Source organism: Hyperolius riggenbachi, chromosome 10 (genome assembly GCF_040937935.1).
Source record: "Hyperolius riggenbachi isolate aHypRig1 chromosome 10, aHypRig1.pri, whole genome shotgun sequence".
NCBI classification, from domain to species: domain Eukaryota; kingdom Metazoa; phylum Chordata; class Amphibia; order Anura; family Hyperoliidae; genus Hyperolius; species Hyperolius riggenbachi.
This window is the reverse complement of record NC_090655.1, coordinates 228,001,764-228,024,505: the sequence shown is the minus strand read 5'-3', so window position 1 is coordinate 228,024,505 and position 22,742 is coordinate 228,001,764. Positions and strand designations below refer to the sequence as shown.

Genomic DNA, 22,742 nt, shown 5'->3' with positions numbered 1-22,742 from the left:
TGTCATTAGTGCACGTAAGAAGATTTAACTCCGGCTTTTTCAGCGCAGTATGGCTAATGAATCAAGGCCAGAGACGCAAGTGCAGATGGTGCAATAAACCATGATTATTTTTGGCGTAGTAAAGGAAGAAAGGTACTCACAAAATCAGGTTCCTAGTTAGGGCAACTAACCGAAACGGGCGGGTGGAGATGACAAACTGTGATCCCATGATCTATCTTGGCTTGGTCGCTCTCTTGAAGGATGGGTACTGGCTGAACAACTAACCAGGTTGGGGAGCTCAGAGCATGAAAAAACATTGAAACACAAAAAACACAACAGCTACATGAAGTAATGCAAATATAATTTTATTAACACAGGAACCAGGATATGTGGTCACTGTAACTCCTATATTCAACGAATCTCGTACATCAACAATGCAGACGTAGTGTATTGTAGACAGTCTCCTCCAGTGTAATGGTCTCAGAAAGAGTTTGGTGATTGACATTTTGCTAATTACCCAGAGATGTTGGGATGGGGCTGCAGTGTGGAGGGGTTGGGGAAGGCCTGACATGATAGACTACACACAACGTCACACTGACCCTCAATTTATGTGGTCAAGTGTGTATAGGAAGGTGAGGGGGGCGGAGGGGGGCTGCAACAAAATTATAATCCCATTATAAATCTGCTCTATATTTTCTAACATAACTGCTAAGCCATCCCCTGGACATTTTATACACCCACCAAATAACATACAGGAGAACTGACCCAACAATACAGATGGTCAGAGACATGTAAATAATTCTGAATTATTAAAGGACCACTCTAGCAAAAAAAAAAAAAAAAAAAAAAAAAAGTAAGCAGTTAAAATCTGACAGAACTGACATTTTTTGGTCTAGTCCATATCCTCATGGGGACTCTCAGTGTTTTCTTTGTTTTCTAAAGCATTTGCCAAGTCTAACTAACATAATAGTGTGAAAGTGATTAGGGAGTCTGGCTGATATCATCTTACTATTTTGGCAGTTAAACTGCTGTTCAGGAAATGCTTTTGAAAACAAAGAAAACCCTGAGACTGCCCCATGAGGATATAGACTAGTCCAAAACCTGTCAGTTCTGTCAGATTTTTACTGCTTATTTTTTTTTTGCTGGAGTGGTCTTTTAAAATGTATCAACATTTTTAATAGATTCACAGCGGAAATCTATTGAACATCAATGTGCTGTGTGCTGTGTATGGTAAGTACATCAGGTGGCAATCTATAAGTCTATGGCCTGCTTAACGCTCACCGGTGTGAGTTCTCTGGTGTTTAATAAAGTTTCTGTTAAAGCGGATTCGAGATGAAAAACTAACAATAACAAGTAACTTGTTTATATATCTTATCTAAAGTTTAGATAGTTTACACAGCAAATCTGGCTGCATACAGCTTCAACAGAATATGATTATTTATTCCTGTGATACAATGAGAGCAGCCATGCTCTCTTTGTCATTATTACACAGGTAATCTGCAACTGCATCTCCACTCCTCAGCCTGTGAAAAATTCACTCCCCCCTCCCCTCTGCCTATAAAATCTCTGGCTAGTAACCTCCTCCTCCTGCCCAGACTGAGTTCCCATAAGCACTTGCTAAATGGGTCTAAGTGCTTTTGCGTTTTGGAGAAGCTGTGGGCGAGGCTTGTTTAGTTTATAGGGAATTAGTATTAAAAAAAGAAAAAAAAGATTTGGCTTGAGGAATGCCCTATAAACTATATGTAAGGAACACAATTATGCAATAAATAAAAGTTCATCTCTGATACACTTTAAGAGTGAAGCACTTCCCATACTCTGAAAAAAACAAAAAACAAAACCACTCCCCTGTGCGAGTTCTCTGGTGCCTTCGAAGATTTGACTGCATAGTACACGGTTTCTCACACTCTGACCACGAAAAAAAGATTCTCACCAGTATACATCTTCTGATGCCGATGAAGTAGTATTTGCTTATTAAAACACTTCCCACACTCCATAGACTGAAACAAATGTTGGCTTGTGTGAATCCTCTGGTGCCTCTGAAGAGTTGATTTCCGATTCAAGCATTTTCCATAGTCAGAACCAATTAAAAATAAGGGTGCTGGCCAGTATGAATAATTACATGTTCATAAAGAAGTATTTTCTCGCTGAAACATTTCCCACACTCAGAACATGAGAAGGGCTGCTCGCCTGTATGGGATCACTGATGGGTGAGAAGCTTGAATTTCCGAGTAAAACTGTTCCCACACTCTGAACATGAAAAGGGTGGACCACCTTTTTGGTGTGAGTCGAGGGATCACATTCGGATGAAGGTAACATCTTACCATATATTTCTGTAAGCGTACACAATTTGCCAAGATTATCCGCAACAGCTGGTTCATCAGGTGACTTATTGTAATCATCACAACTTGAAAGAACATCTGGAGCAACTCTAAGTGATTTATCAGATGTTTCCGCAGGATTAGGGAGCTTCATTAACTTATCCTTATGGCGCTTCTTCTGGTGTTTAAGGAGGTTCCCATTAAGAGTGAAACATTTCCCACACTCTGAACATAAAAAAGGCCGCTCACCTGTGTGAATTCTCTGGTGTCTAAGAAGATCTGACTTCAGAGTAAAACATTTCCCACACTCTGAACATGAAAAAGGCCGCTTACCTCTGTGTATTTTCTGGTGGCTAAGAAGGTCCGACTTCAGAATAAAACATTTCCCACATTGTGAACATGAAAAAGGCTGCTCATCTGTGTGAATTCTCTGGTGGTTAAGAAGGTCTGCCTTCAGAGTAAACCCTTTCTCACACTTTAAACACATAAACAGTTGCTCACCACTATGAACTTTCTGATGTCTGAGAAGATTTATCTCACTGAAACATTTCCCACTTTCTGAAAGTAATAAACTATGTTTGCTTGTGTGAATTCTCCAGTGCCTCTGAAGAGCCGATTTCCGATTAAAGCTCTTTCCACACTCAGAGCAAGGAAAAGGTTGCTCCCCTGTGTGAGTTATATGGTGTCTAATTAGATGCGCCTTCAAATTAAATAATTTCCCACACACAGAACATGAAAAAGGGCGCTCACCTGTGTGAATTCTCAGGTGTGTAAGAAGAGCGGACTTCTTTTCAAAACATTTCCCACACTCTGAACATGAAAAAGGGCACGCACCAGTGTGAATCCTCTGATGTCTAACCAGTTCAGACTTCTGAGTAAAGCATTTCCCACACTCTGAACATGAAAAAGGCCGCTCACCAGTGTGAATCCTCTGATGCCTAACAAGATCTGACTTCAGAGTAAAACATTTCCCACACTCTGAACATGAAAAAGGGCGATCACCTGTGTGAAATTTCTGATGTCTTGCAAGATCTCCTTTCAGAGTAAAGCATTTTCCACACTCTGAACATGAAAAAGGCCGCTCACCTTTGTGACTTTTCTGAGATAAAACCACTGATTTCATTTTACAATTGTCCCAGTCAGTTGATGTGAATATATTTTTACCTCTTTGAGTAAGAACACATGATTTACTAGAAGATTCCCAAGAATCAGACAGATGAAGTGATTTATTAGCATTATAACCTCTTGGTTGTATATTTGGGGTAACAGGATGTGATCGGTCAGGATTAGAGTGATCCGGTGATCTGTCCTCATGGTAAAGTCTGTGATGTGTATTTCCAGTAATGGGGTTTCCTCCTGGAGAATATTGTGTGACGCCATTATCTTCTGCATTATCATCTGGAGGTAAAAGATATTAGTTATACAACATTCATTCCCATTGTAACATCTGAAGTAACTTTAAAATACACATATAGGTTCTCAATTCAGTAAGGACAGTTCAATAAAACAATTTTGGCCTGTAAAATACCGCATTCGGTATTTTACACTTTTTTTCCAAATTCACTAAGATTTCCTTACATGAGGTAGAAGTTCGGTAATTTACCGAACAAACAAGCTTCAATTCAATAAGCCCTGCTCGGTAAGTGTCACTTACCAGCTGTGGAGCAGGTCAGCGGTGAGGCAGAGAGCTGTGTGCATAATTTAGGATTTTCTATCCAGTGCATCCCCTTCATTCCTTTAGATGTGCTGCAGCCACCAGGGGGAGCTCTCCTGTATGCCAGAATACAGATATGCACATCTAAAGGGATGCAGAAAAGCCTTCCACTAAGTCGGATCAAATCAGGATGAGAAGCAGGGCTGTGTAGCACTCACTATTGGCTGTCTGGCTCTCACTATAGGCTGTCTGGCTCTCACTACTGGCTGTCTGGCTCTCACTATTGGCTGTCTGTCAAAGTTACCGTATGGAGAGAACATGGAGAGAGTGAGTTATCGGCTGCTAATTGCTGGAGAAAATTACTGAACACTTTTTTTTGATTTACCGAAATCTTTGTGAATTGCCATTTCTAGACATTTCTTGAGGCTTTTACCACACAAGTTGGTAATTTACCTCACTAGTGCGTAATTTCAATTTTCTGTGTGGTAAACGGTTTAGTGAATTGGAATTTGGGAAGAGGTTAGGTAAAATCAGCTGTTTTCTGCATTACGGTAATGCTTAGTGAACTGAGGCCATACAGAGTTAAAATACAGATATACAACATATGCTTAATCCGCCCAAAAGCTATAATCCCCAGGAACCTCCCTCCATTGCATTGGTTTCAAGTGGTGGAACATATTTCAGGGAATGGAAGCATTAGAACAAACCTGAACTGAACATAAACTTATGTCAATTAATTTTATGTGTACTACTCCTGGTAAATTGAATATTAGTAACATAAAGCTGAGTCTCATATCCATTTAAAGTTTAAGGTCTGCAATTTTTAAACATGAACATAGGCACATAGAGTAATTAGAGTAATTGTCATATCTTTACATTTTATGCAGTCCCCTCCTGTTTATATCCAGAGAAAGTGTAATATATCTATATCTATATATAACTAGCTTTGCTAGCTATGCAAAGGAGCTTGTGGAACAGCTAGTTGAATTCAGCACTGAAAAGTAACTAGAAGGCAAAACTATTCTATCTGGCTGAGGAAACACTGCTGATAAGGTTGAAAGGGTCATTGTTTCAGTTTGATTTGCACCTCAACAAAGCAGATTTCATATCAGACTGTGATGGCTGTCCTTGTGCTGAACATAAACCCTTCTGCCCACCTACTCCTTGCCTAGCTCTACCCTCCCCTACCTTACCCATAACTTATGGTGGCCATACATGGTACAATAAAAACGTTCGGTTATCCCGTTTATTCGATCTAAATGGTCAAATCGAATGAAAGTTGAAAATATTTTTTTTCGATCAAGAAATTTGAACGATTATCCCGTTTTTGAGAGAAAAATCAGATCGCACATGCTGGAAAGATTTTTATATTCGATCTAACGGAATAATCGAACTAAATTTTCTAATTGAAAAAATTGAAAAATTGTACCATCTATGGCCACCTATACTCTAACCTCACCCACATTACCCGTAAATAGCTCTAACCTCCCCCACCTACTCCCTTCCTAGCTCTAACATCCCCCACCTTACTCGTAACTAGCTCTAACTCGCCTACCTATGCTTCCACCTACTCCCTGCCAACTGTTACCTCCCTGAGCTTAAGAGTTAGTCACAGGACAGTGGGTGGATATATAGGCATAGAGTGGAGGGGTTAAAGTGGGACGCAGGGAAGTTAGACTTTTACTATGGGAATGTGGACGTTAATGTGTACCCAGAGGTCTGAGATTGAGGCTATAGGTGCTTACACACGCACTACAAAAGGAAACTACGGGTCCGCCGGAACCTCCCGCTGGGCGGTCTTTAGCGGACAGTAAGCGCGTGTACGGATCATTCAGAAACAGCCTTATCAGTCCGCCGACAGCGCGTACACACGCGCATACTGTCGGCTACAACTCTAACTCAACCCACCTACCTACTCCCTGCTCAACTCTATCCTACTCCACCTTACCCGTAACTAGCTCTAACCTCCCCACCTACTCCTTACCTATCTCTAACCTCCCCCACCTTACTTGTAACTAGCTCTAGCCAACCTACCAACTTCATGCCTAGCTCTTACCTCCCTCATCTTACCCATAACTAGCTCTAATCCCCCCCACCCCACCCCACATTACAATATCTGGCTCTAACCTCCCCCACCTACTCCCTACCTAGCTCCGACTTCCCTCCCCCACCCATAACTAGTTTTAACCTCCGCCACATTACCTGTAGCTAGCTCTAACCTCCCCCACCTTACCCATAACTAGCACTAACCTCACCCACCTACTCTCTACCTAGCTCTAACCTCCCCTATCTTAACTGTTGCTAGCTCTAACCTCCTCCACCACATTACCTGTAACAAGCTCTAACCTCCACCCCCTTACCAGTAGCTAGCTCTAACCTCCCCCACATTATCCGTAACTACCTGTACTCTCCACTACCTTACCCATAGCTAGTCTAACCTCCCACACATTACCAGTAACTACCGATAACCTCCCCACATTACCAGTAACTAGCACTAACCTCCCCCACCTGCTTCCTACCTAGCTTTAACCTCCCCACCTTACTCAAAACTAGCTCTAACCCTCCTACCTACTCCCTGTCTAGCTCTAACCTCCCCCACCTTACCCGTAACTAGCTCTAACCTTATCCACCTTACTCATAACTAGCTCTAAACTTCCCCACCTTACTCATAACTAGCTCTAACCTTCCCCACCTTACTCATAACTAGCTCTAACCCACCTATTTACTCCATGCCTAGCTCTTTCCTCACCCACATTACTCATAACCTCACTCCAGCAACTTACACGTAACTATCTCTAACCTTCCCCACATTACCCATTACTAGCTCTAATCTCTTCCACATTACCCATAACTAGCTCTAACCTCCCCCACACTACCCGTAACTAGCTCTAAACTTCCCCACCTACTCCCTACCAAGCTGTACCCTCCCACATATTACTTGTAACTAGTTCTAACCTCCCCCACCTACTCCCCTGCCTAGCTCTAACCTCCTCCACCTTTCTCATAACTAGCTCTAACCTCACCCACATTACCTGTAACTAGCCCTAACCTCTCCCACCTACTCCTGCCTAACTCTAGCCACTTACCACATAACTTACATACTAAACTGGGTCATGCCCAATAAGCAAACCATTGCTGGTATTTTATGTGTTTGGAATGCCAGTTTGACACAATAAGCATCCGTGGGTCCTATATTTGCGCAACCTCTAGAAACCACCATTTTGCAAGTGACATTGCCCTTATTTTGGAGTAAATGTTTCACTAGGAGAGATGGGATGTTGTATGCACAAACCTTATAACAGATCCTGTTCTTAAAAAGTGAACCCGAGGTGAAAATATACTGATGAGATAAACAATTGTATTTATCCTCCTACTCCTAAAAATGACCTTTTTTTCAGATATTCCATGGTTTTAATTTATATTTAAATATTTATAAAGTAGACTGCATATTGTGTTGCCTGTGCTCAGTAGCAGCCTAATACGTGTCCCAGAGTTAGAAAAAAAGCCAATAGTTCATGTATTGTATCTCCCTCAGCTCTCAGAAGTTGTATTCTGCCTGGAAAACGTTTATGGCTGTAATTAGCTTATCAGTGATGTTTACTATATTCCCAACAAGTTGCCACTTCCATGCCTAAAAATTAACTCTTTCAGGCACCAAAATAGAGCAAGTAAAACGGATTGGTTATTAATATGGTTTGCATTGTACATACACATGTTTATCTCAGCATGTCGCCTCAGGTACACTTTCATTGGCCTTCAACATTAACTCACTTTTAGTCTCCACATCTACTTGCAATCAAATAAATGTTTCTGCAGCGAAGATTTACTACTCACTTGTGCTGATATCCAGATGGCATTCCTCCTCTTTAATTGACCATATTATTTCCCTTTCCTCTGTAGATGGCTGACCACCCCTTACATATATCTCTTCTTCTTCCTTTTTGATTGTCATCATTTTTTCCTCCTCCACAGACTGCTGATCACACCTCACATAGATCTCTTCTTCCATTTTAATTGTCATCATTCCATCCTTCTCCCCAGACAGCTGATCATGCCTCTCAACCAACTTTTCTTTGACCTCCATATTGTAATCTATACATTCTTCATTCTAAAGACACACAGAAAAAACAAACAATTTTAAGTTGGGAGCACCAACAGACTCAGAATACAAAGAAGAATGTAATTTTACATAGCATGATATCTTGTCTAGATTGTGATACCCTCAGTCCCACCTACCTCATAATGGTGGGGGACGGAGCGATCCTCTTGTGTACAATTGATACTTCTCTTATCTGATGATATATTAGGAGGCTGATTCTCCTCCATGATGTCCTTGTAGAAGTCCTTCTGTCCTTCTAAATACTGCCACTCCTGCATGGAGAAATAGACATCCTGACACCATATAGGAACCCGAAACATGCTACAGACACTATCCACATGCATCAATTGCTGTTACTGGGTAATGCCCCATAATTCCTTGCACTGCTCACCTCTCCTGTCAGCAGCTCAATCATCTTGTAGATGACGTCTAGAATCTTCTCATTGCTTCTTTCAGGCATCAGCGGGTTAGGTGGAGGCACTAAGATGGTGGGAGGACCATGGAGAGGTCTACTAGGGGTCAAAAACTCCCTGGATGTCTTTTTCACTACTTCATACTCCTGTTTCATAACATAAAGCATCAATAATTTCAATATGCATTTGTAACATCTTATTTTCCAAAATAACTGCACTGTCTGAATAATCACTCAGTTTCCCAGCGTCTGCCTGAATCCCCAGTCTTGCAATCCAGACCTCTATGGAATCTTTTGTTGAATTATTCTCTTTTAGGGTCAATAAGTAACACTAATTCTTACATTATTACAGTGCCTCCGATTTTAAGTTGCTCTTAGTCTTCATGGGAAGATCTACCAAATTAGCCTCCTGCTCCATAATCCTGTCCTTCAGTTTTGTAAACCTTTTACCTACTTCACTCTGATGGCCCTTTCACACTATGGCGGTGCGGTGTGGCAAATTGCCGTACTGCTACTGAAGCCTAATGTATATTTATGGGGAAGTTCACACTCCCCACATTGCCGTACGCTGCACCGGAAGTGCCCTATCTAACGCGCTTCAATACCTACGTTACCATGCGGCTCCTGTGGCGTCCTGCGGCAATTTGCATCAGGCCAGAAGTCATATAAGTCTATGTTAACATGCGCACTTTTAAAAACCACCCGCAATTATCTGCATTGCGCAAGCGTGGAAGCGTATTTTAGAAATAAGCTTGCGTGCACGTCATCGATTGCCAAAAAGGATGTGAGCGTCACTTCTTGCTTGGCCGGATGCCAGATGGAGAATACCGCATAGTAACACGATATTTCCTTGCAAATATGCAGTGTGAAGTAGGCCTGAGGTGTAGGGGCCTTTGTTTCAGGAAACTGAAGCCACATCAGTATTTCTGGCCAGGCCCACTGCTGCCTTACTGGAACTCTGTGAGGAAGCAGCAGTTGGGCCTTGAGCTGGTGGGGACCCTGAGGTCTGATAGTGGAGGCACCACTTCTAGAGGTCAGCTCATGGGTGACTTACCTTGGCCATGCCCAGACATGCTGTCTGTTTTATTGATAGAGATAAGAGTGATGTCAGATGACCCTCCCAGAATCCTCCTCACCTCTCCAGTCAGCAGAAAGATGATCTCCAGGGTGAAGTTTAGTATCCCCTCAGTCACGTGATTTTGGCCCTCAAACATCTTCAGTGTTCTGCAGAAAAAATTGGAATAGGGCAAGTAACAAACAGTTAAATAATGGGATAAAAATCATCGAACATCTAAATGAGCCACAATAAAAATGCTCAATGTCCCCAGATATGCATAATAATGAGAGTAAGAAATAAACAATTATCTCCTCAACCATCATACAATCCACAAATAGTGCAAATATGCAACCAGTGAAACATGACAGTGAAATAAGATGAAGTGATACCAATGCAATGGTGCAAATAAACAAATAAGTAGGGGGTGAAACAAGACAGGGCATTGTACACTCACCTAAAGGATTATTAGGAACACCTGTTCAATTTCTCATTAATGCAATTATCTAATCAACCAATCACATGGCAGTTGTTTCAATGCATTAAGGGGTGTGGTCCTGGTCAAGACAATCTCCTGAACTCCAAATTGAATGTCAGAATGGGAAAGAAAGGTGATTTAAGCAATTTTGAGCGTGGCACGGTTGTTGGTGCCAGATGGGCCGGTCTGAGTATTTCACAATCTGCTTTGTTACTGGCATTTTCCCGCACAACCATTTCTAGAGTTTACAAAAAATGGCGTGAAAAGGGAAAAACATCCAGTATGCAGCAGTCCTCCTGTGGGCAAAAATGCCTTGTTGATGCTAGAGGTCAGAGAAGAATGGGCCGTCTGATTCAAGCTGATAGAAGAGCAACACTGATTGAAATAACCACTCATTACAACCGAGGTATATAAGCATTTGTGAAGCCACAACACGCACAACCTTGAGGCGGATGAGCTACAACAGCAGAAGACCCCACCGGGTACCACTCATCTCCACTACAAATAGGAAAAAGAGGCTACAATTTGCACAAGCTCACCAAAATTGGACAGTTGAAGACTGGACAAATGTTGCCTGGTCTGATGAGTCTTGATAGAGTCAGAATTTGGCATAAACAGAATGAGAACATGGATCCATCATGCCTTGTTACAACTGTGCAGGCTGGTGGTGTAATGGTGTGGGGGATGTTTTCTTGGCACACTTTAGGCCCCTTAGTGCCAATTGGGCATCGTTTAAATGCCAAAGGCTACCTGAGCATTGTTTCTGACCATGTCCATCCCTTCATGACCACCATGTACCCATCCTCTGATGGCTACTTCCAGCAGAATAATGCACCATGTCACAAAGCTCGAATCATTTCAAATTGGTTTCTTGAACATGACAATGAGTTCACTGTACTAAAATGGCCCCACAGTCACCAAATCTCAACCCAATAGAGCATCTTTGGGATGTGATGGAACGGGAGCTTCGTGCCCTGGATGTGCATCCCACAAATCTCCATCAACTGCAAGATGCTATCCTATCAATATGGGCCAACATTTCTAAAGAATACTTTCAGCACCTTGTTGAATCAATTCCACTTAGAATTAAGGCAGTTCAGAAGGCAAAAGGGGGTCCATCACCGTATTAGTATGGTGTTCCTAATAATCCTTTAGGTGAGTGTATGATGATTGAGGAGATAATTGTTTATTTCTTACTCTCATAATTATGCATATCTGGGGACATTGAGCATTTTTATTGTGGCTCATTTAGACGTTCGATGATTTTTATCCCATTATTTAACTTCTGACCTACCTGTTGTGGACTGTTTATTGTTATTTATTCTCATTCTACACTATTCCTATTGTATCAGTGGTACCACCCGTTACTTAGTTTTTAATTGTTCTAACTGACTTTTTAGTATTGAATAAAGATGGATTATTTTGTATACATTCATGAGTGGTGCGGTTGTGTTCAGATCTACTTTTCCTTATTTAGTTTATCTTCAGTGTTCTGGTTGTGTGATATTAATATATAAACACAAGCACGCTAACACAACCTGCTCCAGAAATAAATAAAAAAAAAAGAACTCCTCTAGTGCACCTCCTCTCCACACAATCGCAAAAACAACAGACAGAGGTAGCACCACACAGGTTCAAAGATACGTCACTGTTAAATTCAAATATAAAACAGTACAACTGTAGTCTGTTCAATATAAGAAATGTCTCTCTTCAGTGAGACCTGCATGCGGCTGGCGTCCCACGTGAATCGGTGGTGTCGGAAGTGCGCACAACCGCTACACCGGACTTGGGACTACAAGGCAAAGCCTGCTTGTGGCCAACGAAATTGGGCAGAGCCCATCCAAATTAATCTCTGTGCTATCAATCAAGTCTACGGAATGTGAGTGTATTTAGATTTTCTTTATTAAAATTTTTCATTACAAAGAACAAAATAATAGCATGGTGTATCACATCTTCAGGATATGTTGTTGGGACAAGGATCAATTTCCATAACGATTACATGTGAATAATATCTTAACTCTATAATCCCATGTTAAAACATATACCAATGATGAGATAATTATATTAGTACAAAACCTTAAACCCCATGGTCTATAAACTAGTTTTTTTATTTCCTAGAGGAGTTGTTATTCACATGTGAATATTCCTGAGGATGGGCCTAGGGGCCTTATTAAAAACCTATAGAAGTGGGAGTACACTGCCTAGTGTAACCGAATTTAGTAACTAAACGTGTCATGTATCTCTCTATTAGTAAGGGAAGAAGGTCTCATTATATTCAATTATACTTTTCGATATTCTTTGAGTTTCTTAGTTTATCAGCTAGCTGTTGGTTTTAAAGTAAACCTCCGGACTAAACATCGACTCAGCAGCACTGAAAAGGCTTGGTGTTTTTTTAACAGTTTCACAGCATCAGAACTTTGTTTCTCTTATCCAAGCCTCATTTTTAGCTGCACAGAAGAAAACTGCCCGGGCTTTTTTCCCCTGATGCTGTGCAAAGCATGATGGGATTTCTGATGTTGTTGCTCTCGTTCTGCTGTTTTGGTGCAATTTTTTTTTTCTTACATTTTGAATTTGACATTTGAAGCCTAGCATGTGCAGCTGGAAGGGGTTATCAGGACACAGGACAGTTGGAACTGTGTCTCCTGCTCCTTGTCACCTCCTTCCAACCAAAAAGATGGCTGCCCCCATGATAAAGAAGGCAGCCCCCATGAATCACAAACATTTGCCTGTTCTTTTAAAACAGGGTGGGTAAAAAATTATATTACCTATCTATTCTAATTAACATAACTAATGTAACTTAATGACAGTATGTTTGTTTAGGCTGAAGTTCCCCTTTAAGTATTTACCCAGGGCTGAGTTGATGATTAAATAATCTTTTTCCCATCTGACCAAGGTGGGAGAATGAAGAGGTTGTTGGACTATGCAGACGTGATCTGATTTTATATTCTAAGGATAGGTTCTGTTCAACCAAACATTTCAGTTGTGATAGAGAGGGGGGGTTCAGTTAACTTCCAATTTGAAACTATTAATGCTCTTGCTGCTGCCAAAATATGGAAAACTACCGGTCTATGTAATAGGTTCTAATCCTCAATATTTATGTTGAGCAAGGCTAATTCTGGGGAAAAGGGTTTAGATGTGGAGGTTAGCTTTTGGATTCTAAACTGAACTTTTTTCCAGAATTTTTGAATACTAGGGCACTCCCAAAGTATGTGTAACAAAGTGCCAACCATACCGCAGTTCTCCAACAAAGGTGATATTGAGTGGGGTCAAAAGCTGCCAGTTTTCTACGTGTTATATACCACTTCATCAAAATTTTTGGGAGTAATTCCTAGTGTGACATGCATTTGGATAATATAGAAGCTCAATTTAGTGCACTTTTCACCTGTTGCAAGGATATTCTAGTCCCCAAATCATATTCCCAGGCTGTAATATATATATTTTTTTATTGAACATAAAAAGAACAGTACAGAGAAACAGCAATGTTCTCCTACAAGCAGGAGGTCACAGGAATGATATAACATCTTTATAATTAACAATGCCATATCAACAGGAATATGCAACAGTAGTACTTACATAAAAAGTTACTGTACATTAAATATATATGAAAGTAACGCAGGTAGGCAGAATACATAACAAACACCGGATAATTGGGCCATATACCTTGGAATGTTGGTCAACCGTATCAAGTATGCTTATGAATTAGGAGGACAACGCTGTTGGAAGAACAGAAGGAAGAAAAGCAAGGAAGGGAAGAGAGAAAGAGAAAAAGAAGAAATAAAAAGAGACTCTGAGCCCACCCCCGGACATAGCATGTAGACGTTCTTAATACCTATGTTCTAGTATAAAGCTTAAAGGGATACTGTAGGGGGGTCAGAGGAAAATGAGTTGAACTTACCCGGGGCTTCTAACGGTCCCCCGCAGACATCCTGTGTTGGCGCAGCCACTCACCGATGCTCCGGCCCCGCCTCCGGTTCACTTCTGGAATTTCAGACTTTCAAGTCTGAAAACCACTGCGCCTGCGTTGCCGTGTCCTCGATCCCGCTGATGTCATCAAGAGCGCACAGCGCAGGCCCAGTATGGTCTGTGTCTGCGCAGTACACTCCTGGTGACATCAGCGGGAGCGAGGACACGGGCGTGCAGGCGCAGTGGTTTTCTGACTTCAAAGTCAGACATTCCAGAAGTGAACTGGAGGCGGGGCCGGAGCATCGGTGAGTGGCTGCGCCAACACAGGATGTCTGCAGGGGACCATTAGAAGCCCCGGGTAAGTTCAGCTCATTTCCCCCGACCCCCCTACAGTATCCCTTTAAGGGAAAAAGAGAATTAAGGTTTCAAATTGGAACCAGCCGTCATAACATTATTATACCATGGTGCCCATATTTTGTGGAACCGTTGTGGACAGTTATGGTTTTTGTATGTCATTTGGTATAAGAGGAGGGCGACATTGATAGTACGCTTCCAGTGGTTAATGGATGGTAAAGCATCACCTTTCCATACTCTTAAAATTTCCTTACGTGCATAAAAGCATCATATACGGATTAAATATTGTGCATATTTACTACACGTCTGATCAGGGGTGCCTCTAGCCATTTTGTCACTCCAGGCTAGAAAACCTGTGGAAAATAATCGGAAATGCAGCATCGTTTCACCAGAAAATAATCATACTGCGGCAGCGTTTCGTCAGATAATAATTGTAATGTGGCAGTGTTTGACCAGAAAATACACTTATTGCAGCAGCATTTTTTCACCAGAAATCAATTGTAAGGCGGCAGCGCTTTGTCAGAAAATAATCGTAATGTGGAATCGTTTCACCAGAAAATAATTGGAATGGGGAAACGTTATGTCTGAAAATAATCGTAATGCGGAAGCGTTTCACCAGAAAATACATGTAATCCGGACAGAGGGAAAAAGAAGAGGGGGAGAGGCAGCATAAGATGAAAGAGGGGGGCTGAGGAACAGAGAGGGGGAGGGAGAGACAACATCAGATGGAAGAGAGTGCAGAGGAACAGAGAGGGGAAAGGAAAGACAGCATAAGATGAAAGAGGGGGCAAAGGGACAGAAAGGGGAGAGGGAGAGACAGCACTAAAGCACAGGTTTACAGCTTTACCAGCCTACAGCCTTACCAGCTTTTAAAGAAAACTCTAGAATTAAAAGAGCAGGGCACATTCTAGCAATTATAACAGCACTGGGAGTCTGCACACAGGACAGGAATTGTTCTCAGCAGCCTGCCTGCATACCTTCTCTTCTGCTTGTGCATGCAGCTTATCTCTGGAGCAGAAACTTCTTGGCTCCCGGGCTGTGTTGCTGTTTTGTGTGGGGGGCTCCAACACGGACACATCACATTCTTCTCTCTGTGTCTGCATCTGGCCCCTGGCTGTCTCGCTCCAGTGTCTGTGTGCAGCCAGTGACACAGGGGGGGGTCAGACTGTCGGGGGCATAAGCTGGCTGACCGCTGGCTCCTGGTTTGACTGATAGGGGGCGGAGTTAAAGGCTGGGCCACACGAGGTAAACACTTTACCCGTGTGTCTACTGAGAAGAAGGGGCGCGGCTTTAAAGGAGGAGCCTGGAGAGGAAGAGCAGTATTAATTGCTCTATTGGCTGGGGAGGAGGGGGCGTCTATGGAGGTGGAGGCACTGCTGAGCACATGGGGGTAGCATGCCGGGCACTGGAGTCGGGAGGTTATATTATATATTAAACAAAAAAAAATGGTCTCGGTAGCAGCGGCGGCGGAATGCGCCTGACCACCTCATGTTGCCCCAGGCAACTGCCTGTACTTGCCTGGTGGGTGAGACGCCCCTGCGTCTGATCCTAGACCTAGTAATAGACCTAGTAACGCTAATGCGGGTGTACACTCAAAGTGAGTTTCCAGAATTTCATCAATAATAGCAAAAATGTCAGCCCAAAAAGCCTGCATTTTACTAGCGCTCCAGAACATATGTAGAAAAGTGCCGTGCTCGGTAGAACATCTCTGGCATAGTGCACTATTGGGAGTCACATATATTATGCATACACACAGGTGTTAAGTAGGTTCTGTGAAGGAATTTGACCTGAATTAATCTATCTTTAGCTGAGATAGGAGTTTTCACAAAGTCCTCTAATATATCTTCCCAATCGGTGTTGTCTAAGCCCAGAATATCAAGATTCCATTTTTATTGGCACCGAAGAACCTTTTCATTGGTAAATTGTACTTGGCTTGGATGTCAGAGAAATTTGCAAATGCTGTGCCATCAAAGATATCATTTAAGTAACGAAGGCCATCTTTTCCCAAATTGAAAAGGATACATCACCTATCAGTGATGCAATTGACCTCATATCTATCTGTACCTGAGGATCAGTTATAGTAGTGTGGTTTATAGATATACATTTCTGCCATTCTTTAACAGTGGTTTGAATAGGAGGAATTCGAGATTTAGGTAGTTATAAACCCAGTAGGAAACCAATAATAATAGATTTAAGAATTTTATTAATTCTGAATTCCTCTATTTGAGACCAAAGTTTATAATTCGCATCTGTCCACCAATATCGTGAGGTGTCGAGGATAGTTGCAGAGTAGTATGCTTCTAGATCAGGGACTCCTATCCCCCCTTCTTTTTTAATAGTAGTTAGTGTAGAAAAAGCTTCTCTCGGCTTCTTTCCCCTCCACAGGTACTTAGATAGGATTTGTCTTGCTTCAGTAAAAAAGGATTGTTTAATCGGGCAAGGAACTGTCCTAAAATAATATATTTTTGGTAGAATGAACATTTTGAATATATTCAATCTGCTTACCCAGGATACTTCATGTTTGCCAAGAGAGGCAGTCTCTTGTCTCATTGCTGATAGTAGTGGAAAGTAATTAGCTGTATAAATATTAGATGGGGAGTTAGGAATTTGAATGCCCAAATAAGTTATATGTTTTTGAGCCCAAGGGAATAAAAATTTAGTTTGAATCTCTTCTTTCATTCTGTGTGGGATATGGATGCCCAGAAGACGTTATCGTGATTGGTTAAACTTATAGTAGGATATCTCTGCAGAGGTCTGTAAGGGTAGGGAAGCTTGTTCCAAAGAACTTGTAGGGTTGACCAATGAGTGTATAACATCATCGCCAAAGAGACCGATTTTATGATTAGTCGCGCCGATAACAACTCCTTGTATCTTTTTATTGGCTCTAATCGATTCTGCTAAAGTTTTTCTTATTAATACGAAAATAAGTGAAGACAAGGGACATTCCTGCCGAGTTCCGTTAGAGACCTAAAATGTTTTCGATAAGAACCCTGCTGCATTAACCTTTGCAGAGGGAATCGCATAAAGTGCCATAATTGCTTTAATAATATCCCCTTCAAATCCAAATTTAAGCAATGTTTGTTTCAAGAACCTCCAATGAACCCTGTCGAACGCCTTCTCAGCATCCAATGTAAGGAGCAGAGAAGGCGTTTGACAGGAATCAAAATAAGCCAACAGATTTACTATTCTACTGTTGCCGTCTCTGGCTACTCTGCCTTTAAAAAACCCTACTTGATCCAGGTGTATCAAATGCGGGAGGATGTCTAATAAGCGTTTGGCTAATATTTCAGAATACAGCTTGATGTCCACATTTAGCAACGATATGGGTCTGAAACCAGCAGGTGTTGAGGTGTCTTTGCCAGCCTTAGGTAACACACTGATTGTTGCATGTAAATATTCCTCTGGGATGATGCCTGACCTCTTAAATTCGTTAAATACTTGGGAGAGATGGGGTGCAATAGAAAGATTTAAACATTTATAAAACTCATTCGAGTATCCGTTGGGTCCTGGTGCTTTACCTAGTGGAGCTGATTTAATAGTATCAATAACTTCTGTTAGTGAGATTTCTTTATTAAAAGACTGTTGGGAAGGAGATATTGATGGTAATTTCAGTTTAGAAAGAAATATATCTATTACTTGTTGATTGGGTTGGGGAGTATTGGGGTCCAGTTTAAAGCAGGGCTGTGGAGTCAGAGTTGGAGTCGGAGCAATTTTGGGCACCCGGAGTCGGAGTCATTGATTTCATAAACTGAGGAGTCGGAGTCGGGTGATTTTTGTACAAATTCCACAGCCCTGTTAAGACTTAGACTAAGGAGTCGGTGTCGGGGCCATTTTGGGTACCCGGAGTCGGAGTCTTGGTTTCACAAACTAAGGAGTCGGAAGATTTTTGTACCGACTCCACAGCCCTGGTTTAACATTATAAAGACCATAGTGATAGTCACTAAATAAATCAGCGATTTCTTTTGGATTAGTGATCTTGTTTCCTGTTGCAAGGAGAACTAGGTATTGAATTTTAGATTTAGAACTTTAAGAACTTAATAAATGTAAGGCAGTTTTACGCTATGAGAAGCTTTTTATTGAGGTAATGGAAATATTATGCTGAAATAGCGAAGTGACTGACATTGGAGGAAAACAAAGATCACCAGGGAGGTGGGGGGTGACCCAGGAACTGTCCAAAGGCTGCTTCTGACCCGCCAGTGGGTCTTAGTGGACCATGAGTCCTGTACAACAGGTGTGGTGGAGGCTGTCCTATCTGAGAGTATCAGGCTGTGAAAGAACATACTTTTGGGAATTTATTGAGAAATGTCTTATATTGAACGGACTATAATTGCACTGTTTTATATTTGATAAATATTTGGGCTTTAGGACACTGGACTATATTCAGATAGGGATACATTGCATATGCCTCACATGAAGGATTAAAAAGACTGGTTATTGTAGATTAGATTAGATGAGTACTGTCTCAATATTCTACATGGCAAAAACAGGAATGGTGTTTTATGGAGGGGAAAAAAGAGAGGAGTGAGAGGAGGGAGAAGAGATAAAGACGATGAAAGATAGTGCTATTATAATACCAGCAGCTAATTGCACTAGGACTACTCACAGCTGCATTTGTCACACTGATCTGTGTGCTTCTAGATATGATTACACACATACATTGTTGTACTCCCTCCATAAATGTGTTTCTGATATCCCCTCCCTCAGTGTGCTCCCCTCTGCACCCGGTGCTCCTGCCTCACTGTGCTCCCCTCTGCTCCTGTATCCCCTCCCTGAGTGTGCTCCCCTCTGCTCCTGTATTCCCTTCCTCAGTGTGCTCCCCTCTGCTCCTGTATCCCCTCCCTCAGTGTGCTCCCCTCTGCTCCTGTATTCCCTTCCTCAGTGTGCTCCCCTCTGCTCCTGTATCCCCTCCCTCAGTGTGCTCCCCTCTGCACCTGTATCCCCTCCCTCAGTGTGCTCCCCTCCGCACCTGGTGCTCCTGCTTCAGCGTGCTCCCCTCTTCTCCTGTATCCCCTCCCTCACTGTGCTCCCCTCTGCTCCTATATCCCCTCCCTCAGTGTGCTCCCCTCGGCTCCTCCCTCACTGTGCTCCCCTCTGCTCCTGTATCCCCTCCCTCAGTGTGCTCCCCTCTTCTCCTGTATCCCCTCCCTCAGTGTGCTCCCCTCTGCACCTGGTGCTCCTGCTTCAGTGTGCTCCCCTCTTCTCCTGTATCCCCTCCCTCACTGTGCTCCCCTCTGCTCCTATATCCCCTCCCTCAGTGTGCTCCCCTCGGCTCCTCCCTCAGTGTGCTCCCCTCTGCTCCTGTATCCCCTCCCTCAGTGTGCTCCCCTCTTCTCCTGTATTCCCTCCCTCAGTGTGCTCCCCTCTGCACCTGGTGCTTCTGCTTCAGTGTGCTCCCCTCTTCTCCTGTATCCCCTCCCTCACTGTGCTCCCTTCTGCTCCTGTATCCCCTCCCACAGTGTGCTCCCCTCTTCTCCTGTATCCCCTCCCTCAGTGTGCTCCCCTCTGCTCCTGTATCCCCTCCCTCAGTGTGCTCCCCTCTGCACCTGGTGCTCCTGCTTCAGTGCGGTCCCCTCTTCTCCTGTATCCCCTCCCTCAGTGTGCTCCCCTGTGCTCCTGTATCCCCTCCCTCAGTGTGCTCCCCTCTGCTCCTGGTATCCCCTCCCTCAGTGTGCTCCCCTCTGCTCCTGTATCCCCACCCTCAGTGTGCTCCCCTCTGCTCCTGGTACCCCCTCCCTCAGTGTGCTCCCCTCTGCTCCTGGTACCCCCTCCCTCAGTGTGCTCCCCTCTGCTCCTGGTACCCCCTCCCTCAGTGTGCTCCCCTCTGCTCCTGGTACCCCCTCCCTGAGTGCGCTCCCCTCTGCTCCTGGTACCCCCTCCCTCAGTGCGCTCCCCTCTGCTCCTGGTACCCCCTCCCTCAGTGTGCTCCCCTCTGCTCCTGGTACCCCCTCCCTCAGTGTGCTCCTCTCTGCCCCTGGTACCCCCTCCCTCAGTGTGCTCCTCTCTGCCCCTGGTACCCCCTCCCTCAGTGTGCTCCCCTCTGCTCCTGGTACCCCCTCCCTCAGTGTGCTCCTCTCTGCCCCTGGTACCCCCTCCCTCAGTGTGCTTCGCTCTGCTCCTGCTACTATTTCCCTTAGGCACGGAAAATACTGTTTTCATGTGCGTTTTCTGCACAGAAAAACTGAGAACTGATGTTAATCAATGGGCTAGTTCACACTTAATGCTTTATTCAGAAAAAACTGACATTCTGCATCATGATTCTGCACATTGTGTCAGTAATCTCTATCTCTAGCTGCTGTTAAAAAACATGCGTGTTTTTCTGCTTAGAAACACACTTGGGGCTTGATTCACAAAGCGGTGCTAACCTACTTAGCACGTCTAAAGTCTTTAGACGCGCTAACCAGGGTGCTAAGTAGGTTAGCACCGGATTTCTCAATCAGATCGTGCGCTAACTTTGCGCGCGTAAAGTTTTACGCGCGCTAAGTCCCATAGGCTTTAATGGGCACTTCGCGCGGTGCGCCCTGTGCTCTGTGCAGTACGCGCATAAAGTTTTGCGCGCGTAAAGTTTTATGCGCGAAAAGCTTGTTTAGACGTGCTAAGGGGGTTTTCACAGGCGTGCTAACAGTTAGCACCGCTTTGTGAATCAAGCCCCAGGTGTGCAGAAAACCTACGAAGAAAAACCTGTGCAGAAACCTGAAAGACATGCGTGTTCCCTGCCTCAGTGTTGTAAAGTGTATGTCCAGCATACTGGACTGTATGTCAGCAAGACTGACCTCAAATATGCCACACTTTATTATTATGGACCTCTTGGCTATGCCCTCAAAATTCCCTCCTCATCCACCTGGAAAATCTCAGCTGCTCCCCAGGGTGTTGACACGTGGGACTTTCTAACATTGTATTCTGGGGACTGAGGATTATTACAACCAAATAATAGTACTAACTGTACCTCCCTAAGCTCCATGTAATCAACACAACTACAATTCCCAGCATGCTCTGGGTCCCATTTCAATATTAGATCCCTGGAACTACAAATGCCAGCATGTTTTACTAGCATGTGTCCTGTTTGTACAACTACAAGTTCCAGCACGTTTTGCAAGCAAAGAATATCTTATTACCTTCTAAACTGCCAGTTCCAGCAGCGAGTTCTTTCTTCCCATTGCATCGTCTCCAAACAGGAACTTCCTGTCTTTGAGATCGCCACCTTCTGGAGACTATGAGAACAGCTGACAAGCGTGATCTGTATTTTAGCTGTGCAGTGCAGTGTGCACTGCACATTTCTCATAATTTTGCTTCTTAGCCCATTCAGACAGGACCAACATATAATAAAAGAATCCACTTATTTGCGGCTTCCTCCAGCGCCTGCCAGCCATCCTGTGCCCTCGCCGCAGTTGGTGGCCCGGAGTCCCCTCCGGCGCAAGATCCCCACTGCGCCTGCGCGAGCAGCTCTCAGAGTCGCGCTGATGTCATGTGGACCGTACTGCGCAGGCGCAGCAGTTCTGCGTCTGCGCATTACAGCCCGGATGATGTCAGTGCGACTCTGAGAGCTGCTCGCGCAGGCGCAGTGGGGATCTTGCGCCGGAGGGGACTCCGGGCCACCAACTGCGGCGAGGGCACAGGATGGCTAGCAGGGGCTGGAGGAAGCCGCAAATAAGTGAGCCGCACGCCAGAGTGCAGGAAGATGCAGACCTGGAATCTGCACCAAAGGGGACCGGGAGCCAACGGAGCTACGGCGAGGACACTGGTTGGCTTCCAGGGGCTGGAGGTAAGTGGATTTCTTTTTTTTTTTAGTTCCTCGGACTTACCCTTTAAAGTAAACCCAAAGCGCACCTCAGCCAAAAAAGAGATACTTACCTAGGTAGAAGGAAGCCTCTGGATGCTAGAGGCAGGGCAAACCAGCAGGTGTACAGGGCAGGAAAAGGAGAGAGCTGCGCCGCCTGGAGTGATTTTTATGATTGTGAGGGGTGCTCACAGCCATAGAGAGAGGTGAACGCGTCACAGAAACTCTACTGCGCATACGCAGGGAACTCCTGGCGACGGGGAGCGTTATCGAGCAGGGCCGCGCAGGAGCAGTCGCCATCAACTGGCTGACTCGCCAGAATCTAAACTGAGGTGCAGCAGAGGACCGGAGGATCATTTAGAGGAAGCGCGGGCACAGGGCGGCTGCAGGGGCACGGTAGAAGCCCCGGTAAGTGAAACTTGTTTTTTACACAGTTTAGGTTCCCTTAAAGGCTCTATTTACACTTCATTGTGTTGAGTTGCATTGCGTCGTGTTTGTCAAAATGGGATGCAACGCAACTCAACTCAACAAGTATAAACTGGGCCTAAATAATTACTTTTAATGATATCCATTTAAGGATGGTTTTACACTATGCCTATGTGGTGATCGTGCAGTGGGGGAGCCAGCTGTGTGATCACTGCACTGCACACATCCTTCTTCATATGACCCTGTGGCAAAGTGCGGCAAAAGGGTCATACGCATAGCGCCGCCCCTCTT

The 22,742-nt window shown here is 43.9% G+C and overlaps 1 protein-coding gene across 1 annotated transcript; it reads right to left on the bottom strand.

Annotated features, from left to right (window-relative positions):
• Window positions 1–912: 912 nt before the first annotated feature.
• LOC137536863 (oocyte zinc finger protein XlCOF22-like) lies at window positions 913–21,410 on the bottom strand. The gene is made up of 6 exons (XM_068259048.1): window positions 21,364–21,410; window positions 9,599–9,686; window positions 8,442–8,609; window positions 8,188–8,322; window positions 7,786–8,059; window positions 913–3,695 (listed from the first exon to the last, which is right to left on the bottom strand). The coding sequence occupies exons 1-6, from the start codon at window positions 21,408–21,410 to the stop codon at window positions 2,095–2,097; spliced, it is 2,313 nt and encodes a 770-aa protein (XP_068115149.1). The 3' UTR covers window positions 913–2,094.
• Between the last annotated feature and the right edge of the window lie 1,332 nt (window positions 21,411–22,742).